The sequence below is a fragment of the Opisthocomus hoazin genome, chromosome 1 (genome assembly GCF_030867145.1).
Source record: "Opisthocomus hoazin isolate bOpiHoa1 chromosome 1, bOpiHoa1.hap1, whole genome shotgun sequence".
In the NCBI taxonomy this organism is placed as follows: Eukaryota; Metazoa; Chordata; class Aves; order Opisthocomiformes; family Opisthocomidae; genus Opisthocomus; species Opisthocomus hoazin.
Window position 1 is genome coordinate 62,936,850 of NC_134414.1, and position 17,925 is coordinate 62,954,774.

Below are 17,925 nucleotides of genomic sequence, written 5' to 3' on the forward strand. Positions count from 1 at the left end.
CTCACCCTTTTCATCATTTGAACTTTACGATTTCATTGACGTAATGCCTTCTGTACTGACTGCTGTGATAAAAGTGCTCGGTTTTATTTCTCTGTCTCACATAAATTGCCAGATTAAGATGACTCAGCCTTGACCAAATGGATAAAAAGTGAAAGAAAATTCCGTAGAAGTCATTTGACATGTGGATTTATTCTTAAAATTATTTCTGATACAAAGCTGTTATTTATATTTTACATAATACATATTGTCACCAACATAATTGAACCATTGTTTCGTGTAAACGTTCGTTATTATGCTGTAAAGAATTTAGTTCGCACTTGGCTTACGAACTGTGCTGTTTGATGTCAAGCAGTTTTGATCTTTGATTAAAGCAGAGCGTTATTCACTTTTAACTCTCTAGGGCAGGTAGATGCCGTTTCCGTATCCTGGCTAATCAGCTGCTCAAAGCATCTTCTTGGTCCTAACTCACATTCATTTATAATTTAACAATTGGTTCAAAAAAAAAAAAAAAAACAACCACCAAAAAACCAAAGAACTCAAAACAAAAATAAACATTCTAGCTCCTATGCTTTCTCGTGCATATTTTCTACGTACTGTGCGTGGCTGGCTTCACTTCTCCGGCAGAGGCCATGCAGGCCACGTTGATGAGAAAGGCACTGCTCCTTCGTTAAGTGTTTTTAAGTCTTTCCCTCATCTTCTGCTGTTGCGTGGTTCATTTCTAGCTGCCAGCTAATTTGAGATATTAATTTCTGACAAAGCTAATCTGAGGTGTGTCCTGTTTTTCTGCAGTTTTTCCTCATTTATAATTATAGCTGTCACTCTCTGGGGTAAACGTCAGCTCTGCAGAGCTAAAGCACTTTCCAGGTCTGACTGTGGAGATGTTCTGCCTCCACGCCTCCATGGAGCTGGTGGTAACAAACCCACCATTCTCCCTCGGTAGGGCTGCGTTTTAGCATCACACAAGCGCTCTTTCTTCTGGTCATGACTTCACTGACTCGATGTAGGAAGGCATGAAACAGATTTTTAGACCCATGTCATTCCTTCAAATCTTTTTTTTTTTTTTTTTTTTGCAAGATGAACTGTAGCTAAGCCTGAATAATCCCTTTCTAAATATTGTGTCCAGCTGAGATTATAATATTTATTCTGCTTGCCACTGGTGACAGCTGAGCACACAAACATCTGCAAAGGTGAGGTTTTTCGATGTGTGAGCCATAGTAACATATAATTGCAGGAGGTGGCAAAATACAGCATGCAAACAGATGGAAGTTACATGCCAAAGAGCTCGTTATATATACTCTTATTAGAAATATGACTTTAATATATTTAATAACACTTCACCTCTGAAATCTGGTACTCTGAAAAACAGCCTGTTTTCCCAAGGAAAACAGGTATTGAGAAAAAGCAATAAAGTCTAAGTTATTTCTACTTTTGAATGTGTAAATAAGCCTGCAGTGTAAGCTGGGACCTCCACAGAGATTCAGGTTCAACGTACGCCTGCCTTTGCCTCGGCAGCCTCTGTTACAGTCATAGAGCTACAGAGGCGGCGTCTCGTGTGCTGCTGGAATGTGTTACGTGATTAAAAGAAGAGAGTGCGCTGTGTGTTTTGCCAGCTGTTGGACATTCTTTCATTAAGAAAATGAATCGGTGCCAGGAAGAACATGCAAAAGACATCTAGTAAGCTCTTGATTAAGGGGTGGTTTTTCTTCATCTTGGTCTGTGTTTTCATTTTGCAGCCCACATTTCCAGTGGGTCCCACAATAGGAACCAACACGGCTATTAGCTTTGCTCCTTACCTAACGCCAGTAACACCGGGAGTTGGCTTAGTCCCGACTGAGATCCTACCCACGCCACCGGTCATTGTTCCTGGAAGTCCACCGGTTTCAGTCCCCGGTTCAACTGCTACCCAGAAACTCCTCAGGACTGATAAACTGGAGGTACCGTAGACACCGCCGGGACTAGAAATATAATCCTGTTTTAGGCTGTGTGAAAGATCCTGGAGGGAAAAGCTCTGTTGTTTTAGAAATGATGCTTAAATTTAGTTGCTACAGATAAAGACCTGGTAACCAGGGAGGATTTCTACACTTGCAGGCAGTGGTAATTAAGCACTGTTGTTTTCAAGGTAGTGCGTTCGCTCAAATTTAATATACAGACATCAACATGCATTTTCATCTTTCGTGAAGTTCCTTTCCCCCAAAACACCACAGGTATACATGCATGTAGAGGTATGCCTTGATGAAATATCTAACAAGCACATTTTTATTGTGGCATTAACTCCGCCCCGGTTTTTACACACTGATATTGGGGGAATTTTGTAGCCTTATGGATCAATATTAGGGGAATGGTATAGCCCTTCAGGCTTGAGCTACAAATGGAGACGTCAAACGTTACGAACCCTGCAGCAGGCTGAAGGGGCAACCCCCCAGCTGTGTGCAGAGCCTCCTGGTGCTGATGGACCTCCACACGGGTGGGCTCTGTGGAACCTGTGGTCCAACTACACAAGAAGACCAAACGGCTCTTGCGGCAGTGAGTCTCCTTTCCCAAAAGCCTAAGCACTAGTGTCTAGAGCACGTTTCTTCTTAGGAAAACCAGCGTGTTCATTCTGCCTGGTTTTGGAAATTATTTTTAAGGAGGCTCTCCGTTTTGTTTGTGGACTCCATAAAAAATACAGAGCATCTGACACATGTCTTCCCCGGGTCTCGGCAGGAGGAACTCCTTCCCCACCAGTGGTGCTGCAAGGATATAAAGCACAGTCAGAAAGGGGCTGAATATTTTGTGGTTGCCAGCTAGTTTTGCAGGGGCAGTTACTTCATTAAGTATCCTTCCCAGGTGTTTTCTAGATAGGAAAAAGGGAAGACATTTGGGAATGCTAACATGGCATGTCAAGTTTGTTTAGCCGCCATACCGCAGAGCTACCTGAGGAGCCAAGCACGTAAGGGTAAAAGAGATACATTTCCCTCCCCCAGAAGAAGATCAGGCATTGGAACAGGCTGCCCAGGGAAGTGGTGGAGTCACCATCCCGGGAGGTGTTCATAAAACTTGTAGATGTGGCAGTTCAGGACACGGTTTAGCAGGAACGGTGGTGTTGGTTTGACGGTTGGACTTTGTGATCTTAGAGGTCTTTTCCAACCTTAATGATTCTATGATTCTATAAGATGAAGGGTTTATTAAATTGAATTTGCTGAAAGACTTGAACTAAGCGGGGAAGGGGCCAGGTCTGCCTGTCAGGGGCGCAGGGCTGCCCCTGCCCCTTGGTGTTGTGCCGAGCTCATCCCGTGCAACGCGTGTTGTTTTGCACGTAGGTGTGCAGGGAGTTCCAGCGGGGAAACTGCGCGCGTGGAGAGACTGATTGCCGCTTCGCGCACCCGGCAGACAGCACAATGATTGACACAAACGACAACACCGTAACCGTGTGTATGGATTACATAAAAGGTCGTTGCATGAGGGAGAAATGCAAGTATTTTCACCCTCCTGCACATTTGCAGGCCAAAATCAAAGCGGCGCAACACCAAGCCAACCAGGCTGCGGTGGCAGCCCAGGCAGCTGCGGCAGCTGCGACTGTGATGGTAAGTGCTGGCATATATGGCTGCCTTTTTTTGACAGAAGCTCTTTGATGCCTATTTTGCTTCGATTTAATGCTGTTTGCTTATACTTTCTTTTCTCTTTTGCCTCCTTTTTCTTTCTTTTTTTTTTTTGTAAAAGATAAGAATTTATAAAATTATTACTATTGCTTGATGGGAGGAAGCACTTTTTTTCTTTATGCCCTTATTTTAATGCTGTGTTTCTATCCAAGACAGTGAAGCAAATGACACTCTATACCACTTCTGTTCTCTGCCTTGATTATATGTTAAATTTGCCCCTAGTATTTCCAAACAGAAACAAAACTGGCAAGCTTCAATGTCCCCTGGAAAACAGGGGCACATGTGCTGGTTTAGCTCTTTGATGACAGATCCACATGTGGAAATTAGGAAGAAAAGCAAAGAGAGAGCTTTTGCCTCAGAGATGGGTAGCAGAAAAGAAACCTGTATTAAGGTTCAACTCACCCCGCCTTAGATGTCAGACAGTTGGGTATCTGAGCCTTGCCTAGCCGCCTTGGTCTCACTTTATATGTTGTGGAGAAAAACCAGTACATCCATCTCATCTACCATTGGTGCCTGTCTGAGAACGAGAAAGAACTGCCCTCTGTAGACACACGTCTGTCCCCGCTGACTGAAAAGTGTTGACTGTATGTTTTTGAACTTTGGTTAGATGAATCTCACACCTAGAGACTTTTCTTGCCTCTCCCACTGTCATGGGCAAGTTACTTGCATTGTGGGGTTTAAAAGTAATAAACTAAAACGGGAATCAGTAAAAAAAAAAAGCATAGTAACTATAATCAGAAGAAAAGAGATTGAGGGCTTTCTATTTTCAGATGTTTTAAGCTCTTACTGAAAACTGTTCAGAGTCGGCCCATCCATTTACCAGTACCGGATCTCACTTATGGTCACTACCAGGAAAGTTGACAAATTTAAATAGAGTGGTGTTGATAAAGTTAAATAAATCGAGCATGTAGGATCTGACTTGGGAGATGAAATTGCTGGCCTCAAATCAAAGAATCGTTGTCCTCATTGCTGGCAGTGGACGAATAATTAAGCAGATGTGGTTTGTGGACTTGTGAGCAGTGCATACAATAGTTATAGACAATACAGTTCTTCTCTTGGGTAAAAAGCCTACCAGAAACACAATACAGTACAGTGTATAACTACCCCAAGCTATTGTATTTAGCACACTGGCAAAGACGAGAATTTTGAGGGACAAAGGGTAAGTTATGCAAGAAAGTAAACCTCCAAACAGAAGAACATTTCTAAAGTTTTGATATTCTTTCTCTTATAGTATCCCCAGTTCCTGTTTCAAACTGAATTTTTTTTAGTTAAACTTTCCTGTGCTCGCAGAAATTGAATACGTCTGGAAATTAAAGCAAAGGAGATTGTTTTTCTTATTCTGACTAGCTTCTGTTGTGCAGTATTTATTGTCCATTTAGAGAATGTAATGTTTCTAGGCAGTATACTAAAGAAGAAAGGAGACAGGGGATTCATTTTTTTGTGCTTCAGTAATGGTTGGATATATATCCTGTGATTTTAAATAAGCCGCAATTGGAATTTCATTAACCTGAAATCAAGATGAAGCATCTTTGGAAACACAGAATTGAAATGTTAGCGTTCTAATACCACGGGAGAAAATGGCAGGGACCTGTAATTCAGGGTAACTTTTTGCAGAAAAATATATATGAAATTTTTTAACGGCATCTTTAGACTACCAAACAGAAAAGATTCTTTACAATCCAACTACTTTTTGCTTAGTACGTATTTGAAACAATCAGATAGAGTAAATGAAAAATCACCAGAATGGCAATAACAACAACAAAGTGGTAGAAAAGGCACATGCCTGCAAGGCCACCCAAGAATGACCAAGAATATTCGTTTGGATCTAGAGAGCAAAAGTAAAGCAGAATGCAGATGCTTACCTACAGAGTTCACTTGCAGGTTGAAATTGTGTCCAAGAGGTTGTCCTTGCTGGGGGAGCTGGCTGCACTGCTCTGGTCCAGAGAATGCTCCTATAGGTGAGCGTTGTGGATAGGCTTAGAGCACTGTGGGCGAAGCTTGTAAGATCACTGAAGGCGAATGAATTCTGCAGTCTGGGACCTTGCAGAAAATGCCCTGTGTATATTTCTATACACTTAAGTTTAGGAATTTTTACTTGGGTGTCTTAGGTGACCCCGTCATTTGAAGTAAAAAGAAAGCGGAAAGACACTGTCAAAGAGGCTGTAGACCATGTACAGCTTAAATGTGAAGTGCGTTAGAAGGCAGAGTCATCTATGGTTGTACTCGGGGAGCTCCAGATACTCATGTGGTGCATCCGAGACTGTAAAGTCACTGAAGAATGTATGGCCTAAATTAAAATGTGAATTTGTAGTTGATGTTGGAAGGGACCTACCCCCCTGCTCAAGCAAGGTGAGCTAAAGCAGATTGCCCAGGACCTGCCTAGTTGGCTTTTGAAAGTTTCCGAGCATGGAAACTTCACAACTTTTCTTGTCAGCCTGCTCCATGGTTAAATGATGCTTACTGTAGAAAACCCAAAACCTTACATTTAAATGGAATTTCTTGTATTTAAATTTGTTCCCATTGCATCTTGTCCTGTCACAGGGAACCGCTGAGAAGAGTCTGGCTCCATCTGTACTCTCCCATCAGGTATTTATATACACTAACGAGATCCCCCTGCATCTTCTCTTCGCTAGGCTGAACAGTCCCAGTTCTCTCAGCCTTTCCTCATCTGAGAAGTGCTCCAGTCCCGTCATCATCCTTGGGGCCGTGTGTGGGACGATTTTCTAGTATGTCGATGTCTGTCTTGCACTGGGGTGCCCAGACGTGGACACAGCACTCCATATGTGGCCTCACCAGTGTTGAGTAGGGGGGAAGGATCACCTCCCTCGACCTGCTGGTGATGCTTTTCCAAATGCAGCCCAGGATGCTGTCAGCTGCCTTTGCTGTGAGGGCGCATAGCTGGCGCACGTTCAGCTTGGTGTCCACCAGGACCTCGAAGGCCTTTTCTGCCAAGCTGCTTTCCAGCTGGGTCGCCACTAGCATGTACTGATGCCTGGGGTTGTTCCTCACCAGGTGCAGGGCTTGGTATTTCCCTCTGTTGAACTTGGTGAGGTTTGTCTGTGCCCATTTCTCCAGCCTTTCCAGGTCCCTCTGAGTGGCAGTGCATCTGTGTGTCAGCCACTCCTCAGAGTTTTACACCACTCATGACTGGCCTCCAGCTGGACTTTGTGTTGCTGGTCAGAACCCTTCAAGCTTCGCAGTTGAGCCCATTTTCAATCCACATTACTGTTCCCACTTATTTAGCCCATACTAAGTAAGTTTGTCTGTGAGGATGAAATGGGAGACAGTGTTGAAAACCTTTCTGAAGTCAAGAGAAACAACATCCGTTGCTCTCCCCTCACCCACCAAGCCAGTCTCATCGTAGAAGGCTGTCAGATTGGTTAAGCACATTTTCCCCTTCATAAATCTATGCTGACTACTTCCCATCACCTTCTTGGTTTTCGTGTGTTTGGAGATGGTTTTCAGAAGAATTTGCTTGGTTGCTTTCCAAGGGAGTGAAATGAGGTTGACCAGTCATTCCTCTGACCTTCCTTCCTGCCCTTTTTGAAGATAGGAGTGTCATTTACTTTCTTCCAATCTTCAGAAACTTCCCCCAGTCGCATTGACCTTTCAAAGATAATTAATAGTGGCCTTGCGGTGACATCAGCCAGCCCCCTCAGCATCTGTCGGTGCATCCTGTCAGGTCCTGTGGGTTTGTGTACATCCAGTTTGTTTAAATGTTCCCTAGCCTGATCCTCCTCCTCCTCCTCCGGTAAATCTTCACTTCAGACTTTCCCACTGATCTCCCACTGGCCTGAAGGACAGTCTGACCAGTACAGACTGAGGTGGAGAAGGTGTTCAGTACTTCAGCCTTAGAATCATAGAATAGTTAGGGTTGGAAGGGACCTTGAGAGGTCATCTAGCCCAACCCCCCTGCAATAAGCAGAGCAGGGACATCTTCAACTAGACCAGGTTGCTCAGAGCCCTGTCTCACCTGACCTTGAATGTTTCCAGGTATGGGGCATCTGTCACCTCTCTGGGCAACCTGTGCCAGTGTTTCACCATCCTCATTGTAAAATATTTCTTCCTTGTATCCAGTCTAAATTCACCTCTTTTAGTTTAAAACCATTACCCCTTGTCCTATCACTGCAAACCCTAATATAAAGTCCCTCTCCAGGTTTTTTGTAGGCCCACTTCAGGTACTGGAAGGCTGCTATAGGGTCTCCCCGGAGACTTCTCTTCTCCAGGCTGAACATCCCCAGCTCTCTCAGGATTTGCAGTGGTAGAACAAGGGGTAATGCATTTGAGCTCAGCCCTCTATTTTTGTGGCCTCCTCTGGATCTGCTCCAACTGCTCCATGTCCTTCTTGTGCTGAGGGCTCCAGAGCTGGACACAGGACTCCAGGTGGGGTCTCACGAGAGCCTTCTCAGTGTCCTGTGTCACCTGGTCGCCTGCCCCATTCACCAGCGGGCCCACATTTTCCCTAGTCTTTCTTGTGTTGCTGATAAACTTGGAGAAGCCCTTCTTGTCCTTCTCATCCCTTGCCAGATTCAGCTCCAGGTGGTCTTTGGCTCTCCTGACCCATTGCTGCATGCTCAGCCTGTGTCCCTGTTCCTCCTGGGCCATCTGTCCCTGCTTCCACCTCTTTGCTTCCCTTCTTGTATTTCAGTTTAGTCAGGAGCTTCTTGCACATCTGTGCAGGCCTCCACTGTGTGGATCTTGCTTGTGTTCCAGGAGACATTGTAGCATAGCGATGTGACACACAGCAGACAAATACTATGCCTCAGTATGTTTGATCATTTTTATTGTTACCTTTATTTCCTTTCCATAGCCTTTTCCTCTCCAGTTTATAGCTGTTGATTTTTGTTGTTGTTAGTTAAGTAGGAAATCAGATGTTGAGCAGGAGACAACCTGATGGAACAGAAAGAGGCAAAGGAGGTTTTACTATCAGGGCAAAATGAAAGAAAAGATGAAGATGGGAGAGAAAAATGGACAGTTGGTCTGAAAGCCTGAAAAGAGGAGGAGACTATATGAAGACAAGGTTGATGAGTAGGTCTAGAAGCACACAAAGTTAAAGCCTTCAGGGTGGGACAAGTGTGAGACTGAATTTGCTGTGGAAGATGAGGGGAAAGCCAGCAAAAAGCTTCAAAATAGGGAGGTGAGGTTAAGAAGAGCACGGAGAAGTGGAGAAAGGCAAGCATAAACACAGAGATAGTAAGTTGACAAGTGGGATCAGACAAGATCTACATTTGGATACTACAGGTAATTAACTGAAACGCTTTACTCTTAACAACGTTGATTTTAATTTGTTGACTTCATCATTGCATAGTGCTGAATTCAGTCGTAGTGCTTCATCTCGGTGTAGACTTCTGTCTGTGGTGGATACAGAGTGGGTCGGAGGCTGTGCTCCGTGCAGATGGAGTGATGCCGCACACGGGGGTACCCATGGGTGGTACCACACCTTGGCTGCACAGCACCCTTCTTGGACACAAGAAGGGTCTCCAGATCCTCGCTTTGCACCAGGTCTTTCTTGTTACATCTGCGTCTTTGACCCAGGCAGATGAGCAGATCCTGTAGATCAGAGCGTGTAATCCAGAAACGGGCTGGAGGAGAGACGGGGAGGGCGTTGGGAAGCCTCAAGCAGCGTAGGTGCAACAGAGCCGGGAACAAGGAATAAGCAAAATGAGGGCTATCCTGCAAAATACCCTGTTGGCACGATCTAATCTTGTGACCATAAGTTGTCCGTAGGCATTTCGTGCCTTGTCCACTTTTTTTTTTTTTTTTACTTTTGTTCCCTATTTCCACATACTGATGTCAAGATAGACATAATCTGCATGTTCTACAAAGAGCTAAATACCAGCATATGTTTAAAAAAGAGAAAAAAATCTGATTTCTAAATAATTCTTCCTTTCCTTTCTTAAAGGTTTGTAAGAATTATTTACACTATAAAACTTGAAAGTACTATTTTTTACAGAATGCAATCATACCAGCCATGAGTTTGATCTTTTTACAGAAGTATGCATAAATGTATATGCCTATGTACTGTGCCTAAATATTTTCTTTAAAAAAATTAATACTGCTGGACTAGTATCATAACTCATATGCTTGTGAACTGAGAGAGCAGTATTTTTACTCCCTGCTCCTGAAGGTTGTAGCAAAATTTAGAAAATATCTTTTAAATTCTGCAAGACTTTTTTCCCTCTCAATGTAAAGTGGTAAGTTACAAGGAAAAAAAAAAATCTACAAAAATGACCCAGATGTAGGGGGAAAAAAAGGAATTAATGATAAGTTAGTATAAGTAGACATATTACGTATTCTGCTTTGTATTGGAAAAGGAGAATCTCATTTTGATCCCCAAATCTGTTGAATGACACAAGTTCTCTGAATTAAAAGACCCTCACCTTGCAAGCACTGATGCTGGTAGCACTTGCAACGCGTTGCAGCTTTCACGAGTGCTTTGTATTGGAAAACGTAGCCTTCCAAATTCATTTCTCCACTCTACAATGTGACTTGAACTAACTTATCAGGAATTCTTACGGGCGTATCCTGAAATCTTTCTGCATCTCTGTGAAGTGTTTATACGATGCTTAATAGTGTCTGCAAGCTGCTGTTTTACTCAACTTTCCTGAATTTCAAACATCTATATTTTACTCTCTTATATGCTTTTAACTAAGGTATAGTAGATGCATTTTTGCTTCGGTACTAATTTGAAATGTAATATTCATTTCTTTAGAAGACATTTTTGTTGTTGTGCATGCCTAGTGTTTTGTATGTTGTATATTGCATTCAGAATATTTTTTTCCTTCTCACCTATCCACAAATGCAATGCCGTTCCCATGATGCACCTCTGCTTGCTGTTTACCTGTATGTTAATTCGCTTGAATCCCATTGGCCCACTGCCATCATGTGCTCGCTGCCTGTTATTAAAAGACTCAGTCGACTGCCAAAGCAATGAAGCGACCTCTCGAAGCAACTGTAGACCTGGTACTTTGACCTTTCACCTTTTGCTTTGCATGTAGCTTTTGGTTTTTGGGTTTTTGTTGGTTTTTTGTTTTTTTCCAGAGAAGCAACTAATGAAATTTGTCTCGCTTTTACTTTCGAACATCAACCGGAACTGATTTCACATACTCGTTAATTTACCGGAAACTCTATATTTATCCATCTCATTCTCATACGTAATAAACGCAGACGATTTAGTTTGGTTCCTAACATGGTTTCATTTTTTTAAATATCCTCTCATGAAAAGTCGAATTGAGATAAAACTGCTTCTGTAATTGAAAGCGCTTAACGTAATCCATTAATCTGTATAATAATAGGAAATGATATTTAAATTAAAAAAAAGAAAATACTTGGCAATGAAACACAAGTGGTTTTTTCTCCCTATGATATTTGAAAACCTGTTTAAAGGCAATGCCATTTTCGTTGCTTTAAAGCCCTTTCTTTTCAGTAGTTGTGCTGCTACAGTTTTAGGTTAATAGTACCACGCTTTTGCTATCAATAACCAAATTTCACTCATTTTACATTGCTGTGCTTTGAGTTAATATGCATGGCGAGGCATCTTTAGCCGCTTTAAAAAAAAAAACAAGTTTTTGTATCTATGTATATGTTACAGGCAACGTCTTGAAAACGGCACGATTTTAACTAACTTTCTCATTTACAGGCCTTTCCTCCTGGTGTTCTTCACCCTTTACCAAAGAGACAAGCACTTGAAAAAAGCAATGGTGCCAGTGCCGTGTTCAATCCCAGTGTCTTGCACTATCAGCAGGCTCTTGCCAACGCTCAGTTGCAGCAGCACGCGGCGTTTATCCCGACAGGTAGGTTGCACCCGCGCTGAACCAGTTTGGTGGCCCCGAGGTAGCCTCCGTGCCAGGCCGCTGCGCTTAGCGGAAGGTTTCATTACGCTCCCTGCCCTGCCCGAGGTGAGGTCTGCGCAGATACTGACACGTTAGTTTAATTCCTCCTGCCAAGTACGGGAATCCGAGCGGCGATTTCGACATGCCGTTAGGCTGCTTTTCACATGCGTAGCCTTGTTCATCGTTGTCCAGAGCTTGCCCCCCCCCCTTTTTTTTTTCCCCTACCTTAAATTGGCTACGTTTTAGACTTTTGTCTGCCAGCAGCGCTCTCCTAGGAGATGAGAAGGCAAAGTTCCGCTGCCGAAAATACTGGGAAAAGCATCACGCTCTGGAGCTGCTGCGGCCGAGGCGCATCCTCTGCTCCCTCAGGTGCTGTTTCGCAGCTGTGGGGTTTATTCCCCAAGTGGGGCGAGGAGGGGAGCACCAGCCATAATCTTCTCCCAGTCGATACCTGCATGGAAACACCGGCCGAACGCGCTGCTCCCCGTAGCCGCGTGCCAGGGCTTGGAGGCATTTCCATGGGTTTCATTTCGGAACGCCACCAGTTCTTTTCCTAGCATTTGTGGCTGGTGGCCAGGGACGTCGTTCTTCATGGGGGTGATCTGAAGACGGGCGAGCGTACTTTGCATCTCGGTGCTCGGAACGCTTTAAAAATCAGGAGTGTTCAGAGACTGAACTTGAACGGCAGCGTGGCTGGTGGCAGGGCTTCTCTCCAGCGCTGCGAGAGGAAGGATGCGCTAGGTGCTGGTGTGAACAATAACAACGTAACCCGCTAAATTGCGCCACTCACCCCCACTCCAAACTTCCCAAAGGTGAAGATCCTGCCTAACGACTTCAGTGATTTCATTTGTAATGAACAAATGACTTATTTTAGTGTCAGAATGTGACCGAATGTCAACTCCCAGAGTCGTTTAAAGCTGCGTGTTTGCAAATGCGCTTGGCATTTCAGCGACGTTATTTTAGTTTATAGAAATAATGTCGGTTAAACAAGGAATGAAACGCAACGCATGATGATTTCCCGATCTATCAGCATTCCCATATGTTTTTAAAGATAAAAACAAACACAGATGGCTTTGACTTCATGGAATTTTGCTATCAGGCCTGAGTAACAACCTTGGAGCCTGCCCCTGTATTTATAATAGTAAGTTATAGCATGCCATATTTTTAGCACGTTGATGCACCAGAATATCTGTGGCAGAAAACATACTGACGTTTATGGGAGTGTTTGAAAAAATAAATAAATTGTGAGACTGCCTATTTGGACATGAATGGAAGACTGTCCTGTGCTTACAAACATACAGAATTTTCCACAAATTAATTTTAGGTTGTAACCCCGAGAATCTGCAGTGTGATACACATGATTCCTTCTCTTAAGCACTCCCTTTCAGGGCTTATCACTATTATTTGCAGTTGCCAAGGATTTAAAATTAACTATGGAAAATACAGTAGCTTAAACCTTTTTCAGTGAAATAGCATTTGGGTATTTTCCAGACTTTTGGAGTGCTCATGCCTTCCTTAAGTGGCTCATTCTTTGTGCTTTGTATTGTCCATCCCTCTTTCCAGCTAACGGTTGTAATTATAGTTTTATCTTACAAATTTCTGATGGTAGGAAGGGTGGATCTTGGAACCAAACCTTAGGGGCCAGGTTGTTGGCAAGCCCCAAAACAAGTGGATGAAAAAAAGACGAAACAGAGGGATAACAGAGCAGATGAAGCCCAGGCCCAGCACGGAGAACCTTTCTCACGGTGCTGAGCCTCCTGCTCCTTGTGCACGCCATCAGCACCTGGAAAGGGTGTTGGAGAGAGGAGTGGGTATGGGAGGAGGTCAGGACAGGGGAACCCCACTGTGTGGGTGGGTGTCATGAGCTTTTCCTTAAAGATGCTGCATCTGATATTCCCGTGTTTCCTGGGAAGGTTGGATTTGGTGGGTGTGAGGACTGTCATGCCACCCAGGTCTGAGGAGCAACGCGTGACATTACCTGTTGGATTTTAAATGATTATGTGATATTTTCTGAACTGGTCTAATTTTCAAATGTGTTCCTTGTGTGTGTATGTGTGTTAAGTTAAATTTTAAGACAAGTTTTGCTGCTGGAATATATATAAAACTTCATTGTTTTATATAACCTCTCTGCTTTCTTAACCACTTGCTCCCCTAATAAAAAGTGTGGGGCTTGACTTAGCATGGCTTACCTCCAAAGTTCTGCACTTTGTTTGTTTTACATCAGTTTGATTGCTTTGTCACCTTCTACTTATTGTTTGGTGAATGGTCTTAAAAACAACAGATCTTTTCTCTCTTCCCATTGCTGTTTGTTAGTGTTTCGATAGCCTCTAGAGGAGGAACTTTGTGTATTCTCCGGGGACTGTTCTTGGGTAAGGTCATTCATAGTTACCCTGCTGCTGCGATGGTCTGACAAGGGGCTGCTGTAATAGTTAAGCAGGAGTCTGGGACTGGTCTCCTTACCTGCTCACCTTCACCAGCTTGCTGTATGCACCGTACTGAAAATATGCTATTCTTTTTTTTTTTTTTTGCGTTTGGTCTTCCCAGAAAGGTGAAAGGTGGACTAGGCACCAAACCTAAACTGCATGGCAGGTGAGCAGTCCTTCCAGAGCATCTCTGAGGTGCGCTGGGAGCCTTTTGCTGCGACATTACACACTTCGGGGTGTTTAGCTTGGGGTGTTGTCACAGTAGCGTTTGCTTTGGTCAGAAGCACCCTTCCACCTCAGGTGGTGTGTGAAGAACAAGTCTGTGAAATTTGGCAAAGCTCCCACAGAACAGTATCAGCAAATTCCATTTTAACTTGCTTCTCTGCTGCGCATCAGAAAGTCGGGGGATGTTGATCTGCGCAACGTTGAGCTGTCTGAATTGTGCAACGAGTTCTAAAATTCCCAAATAATGTGATATTTAACCAAAGATGTTTCTATACACAAAAACCTGTTGGGGCAAAAGTGCTGAGTGAAAGGATAAAAGTACTAAATACAAAAAAGTTTATGAAGTATCTTGTATATACACAGAAACGTGCCAAAAGCCACACAGTATACTCAGGCGGGAGTTTAGTAAGAACATAATCACCTTTTTTGTGTTAAAGCAAAGCTATGAATGACCTTACAGTTTCATTTAACTAACTGACTTCTCTGTGGTTATGCTTGAATCTCACTTTGAATGTTAACTCTAAACGGCTAACCTGTTTCTTCCCTTTATCCACTTTTTTCACCTATCATTGCATGACACGCAGGGTCAGTTTTGTGCATGACACCCGCTACCAGTATTGGTAGGTTCCAAATTTCTTTATTGATCTCTTTTTATGCTGTCTATAATGTATATTCACTTGTTCCAAAAATCCTAGGCAAGATTTAGACAACGACTAGAATTAAAGGTTCGCTTGTCCTTTTGGTTGACTTTGCAGAGTGTTTAGATTTGTAGATGAAAGCCACAGTTTAGACGTGATATCACCTGCTATAACAACTACACTGCAAAAGCATAATACCATGAATTCCAGTCTGCTTTTCAGTTTTCAAAGTTTTATTTCTCTTTATATTGTCTAGTACTATAAAATCATAAAAGACTAGAAAAAGCCAGCAAATTTCATCGGTGTTTTAAAGTTTCATAGTGGTGTGCCTATTTCTCCTTTTTGCTGTGTGTTAGAAAGTTTTATCAGCGTTTCCCAGAAATGCCTACTTTGATCCACAGAGGTTCTGTTGAAACCTGTGATCTGAATCTCACTCCTCCTTAAATACTTTTGCAGCTTGGAGTTAACATTTTGGGCATGCAAAATGGAAGTCCAATGCAACAGTCTCTAAGACAGAAAAGTCATCTTTCTTGTAGTCTATAGACCTATCCCAGTGATTTTTTTTTTTTTTTTTTTGTGGGACTGCTCAGATAGGCAGTAAAAATATCAAGCCTTTAAAATATCAAGTTAATAATTCTCCCATGAAGGTGCTGATTAAAATTCATTCTTAAAATGAGCAAAAGCTGCAACTTTCACAAAATCGACCATGCTTTTTTAGATCAAACATAGTATTTAAATCAGGAAGATTATTATCGTCCTTCTCCTGATTTTTGCCTCAAAGCAGATGGTAATTAAACTCTGATAAAGTCTTACAGTTATGCATTGCGAGTGGAAAAGAAATTGCATAAATTGCATTATAGAGGACGCCAGCGAGTATCTGGCTTACTTCAAAATGAAGACACATGAAAATAATTCATTTTTTAATTGCGTTCAAAAATTAAGATAAACATTTATCAGTTTCCCTCCCAGTACAAACCACTGTATTTTTTTTTTTTTAGTAGAATTTTATTTTGCAGTGCTTTATATCGATACTGGGGGAAAACAAATGGTCCATGTAACAATTCTCAGGTAACGGGCTGTTCTGGTAGAGACCTCGTTTGCACAAGTAATCCTCTTCTTAGGGATAACGCCTGTGTTTCCAATGATCCTTGCGCTTTTTTCTGGGAATCGCCGATTGTGTTGACAACCTTCCTTTAATTGTACTTGTAATAAGCTATTTTCCCTTTTTTTTTTTTTTTTTTTTTTATTTCTCCGCCACGCTTTCTCGCTTTGCACTGTGATTGCATGCCATCTGCCGGTTTAACCCATGACGATGGCTTGCCGCTCTTGATATTCACCATGCCAAAAATACCACTTCTCTTACCATAATGCTGCACCCTCCTGTTCATTGCTTCCATGGTTCCCCTCCTGAAAGTACCCATGATGCACAACGCTACGGCCGCCACTGTCTCTGCAGCAACAACTCCTGCAACAAGTGTTCCCTTCGCCGCAACAGCCACAGCAAATCAGGTTTGCTCCTTTTAAAGCTTTCTTTCACAAGATCCCGAACTCTAAATGAGTGCTGAGACTTTTATTTTAACTTTTTTTTTTTAACAAAAAAAATTCTCCCGGAGAATTTTTTTTTTTCTGTGTTTACCCCCATCAAATTTTACTTTTATTTTTAAGTCGTTTATAGCAAGTGTTTGTGGGGCAGGTTGCACTTATTTAGAGTTAACATTTGTTGCAAATAATGATGTAGCTGTGTTTTGTGTTGCGATGTTTGTACCTAATTACTGTGTAATTAACCCAGCTGGAGTTAGAATCACCATAGTACTGGACTACTTACAGAAGTCTGTTATTAACTCCTAAGTCCAAAAGGAAGATCATCACAAGCTTCAAACGTTCAGGCGTGCTAACGTAGCCTTCTCCATGCGGGGTGTGGAAGTGACTAATTTGTAAGCGTGGAAGCTGTCTAAAATCACAAGCGGGACAAGGCAGCTGAAAAAAAAAAAGAAAGAAAACTGAATGTTTTCTGTACATGCTAGCAATCAAAACTGCACTCGAGATATTTATGACTATGCCTGCTTTGATGTTTGAAAGTGTATCTTTAACCTGGGAATTACATTTCCCTGCGGAAGGACGTTGTTACAAAGAACCCCTAGGGTTGCTGGCAGAGGCAGGCTAGGAAAGACGATACTTTCTCCTTCTCGTCTGCGGTTTGTTGTGTTAATGGCAGTTTTCATTTTAGTAGGGGTTCCCCCCCCATGCTGTAGGACCCGATTCCCAGGGAAGACGTAGCTGTTGCATCTCAGAGCGTGTAGCTTTGACTCCTCCATTGGGGCTGTGGAATTTCCCCTCCCCGACGGGCCCGGCATCTCCCAGGAGAAGGCTTGGCACAGCGGTTGGGTCACTGCGGCTTTTCGGTTGCTTTGGGACCCTGCTCGGTCACTTCCACCCGAGAGCTGTTTTCCCTCGGGTTTGGAGAGGTCAGACTGAGGAGGAAGCAAGCAGATTTGCTCACCAAGAGAAAGCAAAGGGCTGCGTCCCCGTCACCTTTCCCTGTGTTGCTCCTGGCCAGGCTGCCAGGCTGCAGCAGACCCAGTAGAGATGCGTGCCCGTTGTTTCGTTCCCCTCCACCTGCCAAGGAATTACAAAGAAATCAGTAAGAATATCTTGCTTAATAATATTATACCAGCAGATTTTTATTTTTTTTTTTCTCTCGGTTCCCAAACTATTTAAGTATCCCATGGAAAAATAGAAGTTGCCGCAAGAGTTTATTTGTAATAATTTAGGAAAAATATACTACCTCTGAAATACACCCTGCTTTCTGAAAGAAACACAAACCAGTCTGTTTTCTCTTTTTTTTTTTTGGTTTTGCAAGACTCGTTTGCCAACATTGTGGTGTTTGTGCTCCTAGCATTTTCATCATGAGAGGGTTGTCTTTTTGTGCGTCCTCTTCTGAGAGCTAGCTGGTCTTAATGGAAAGATGCTGGGGACAAGGAGGAAAGTGCAGCAGGCCAATGGAGCGTTTTGCTCTCCGTCCCAGAGCAGCGTCTGCAGTCGAAAATTATTTGGTGGTATCCAGCGTAGTTTTGCAACCCTGAAGTGGTGACAGAGGGACTTGAAGGTGCCAAGGGACTGTGAGAGAACCAGGCGGTTTGCGGAGGGGGTGGTCTGGGGACCGGAGGGG

At 43.0% G+C, this 17,925-nt stretch overlaps 1 protein-coding gene across 11 annotated transcripts in view; it reads left to right on the forward strand.

Moving 5' to 3' along the window:
* The window catches only part of MBNL2 (muscleblind like splicing regulator 2), a 114,836-nt gene that overhangs the window by 79,804 nt on the left and 17,107 nt on the right, over positions 1-17,925 (forward strand). For 6 of the 11 annotated variants that reach the window (XM_075423994.1, XM_075423900.1, XM_075423951.1 and 3 more), the window contains 6 exons: positions 1,734-1,934; positions 3,300-3,563; positions 10,548-10,601; positions 11,278-11,431; positions 14,703-14,738; positions 16,171-16,265. In XM_075423994.1, coding sequence (XP_075280109.1) covers positions 1,734-1,934; positions 3,300-3,563; positions 10,548-10,601; positions 11,278-11,431; positions 14,703-14,738; positions 16,171-16,265 — 804 coding nt within the window. The remainder of the gene's footprint in view (positions 1-1,733; positions 1,935-3,299; positions 3,564-10,547; positions 10,602-11,277; positions 11,432-14,702; positions 14,739-16,170; positions 16,266-17,925) is intronic. The other 5 variants (XM_075423932.1, XM_075423941.1, XM_075423973.1 and 2 more) reach the window with 5 other exon arrangements.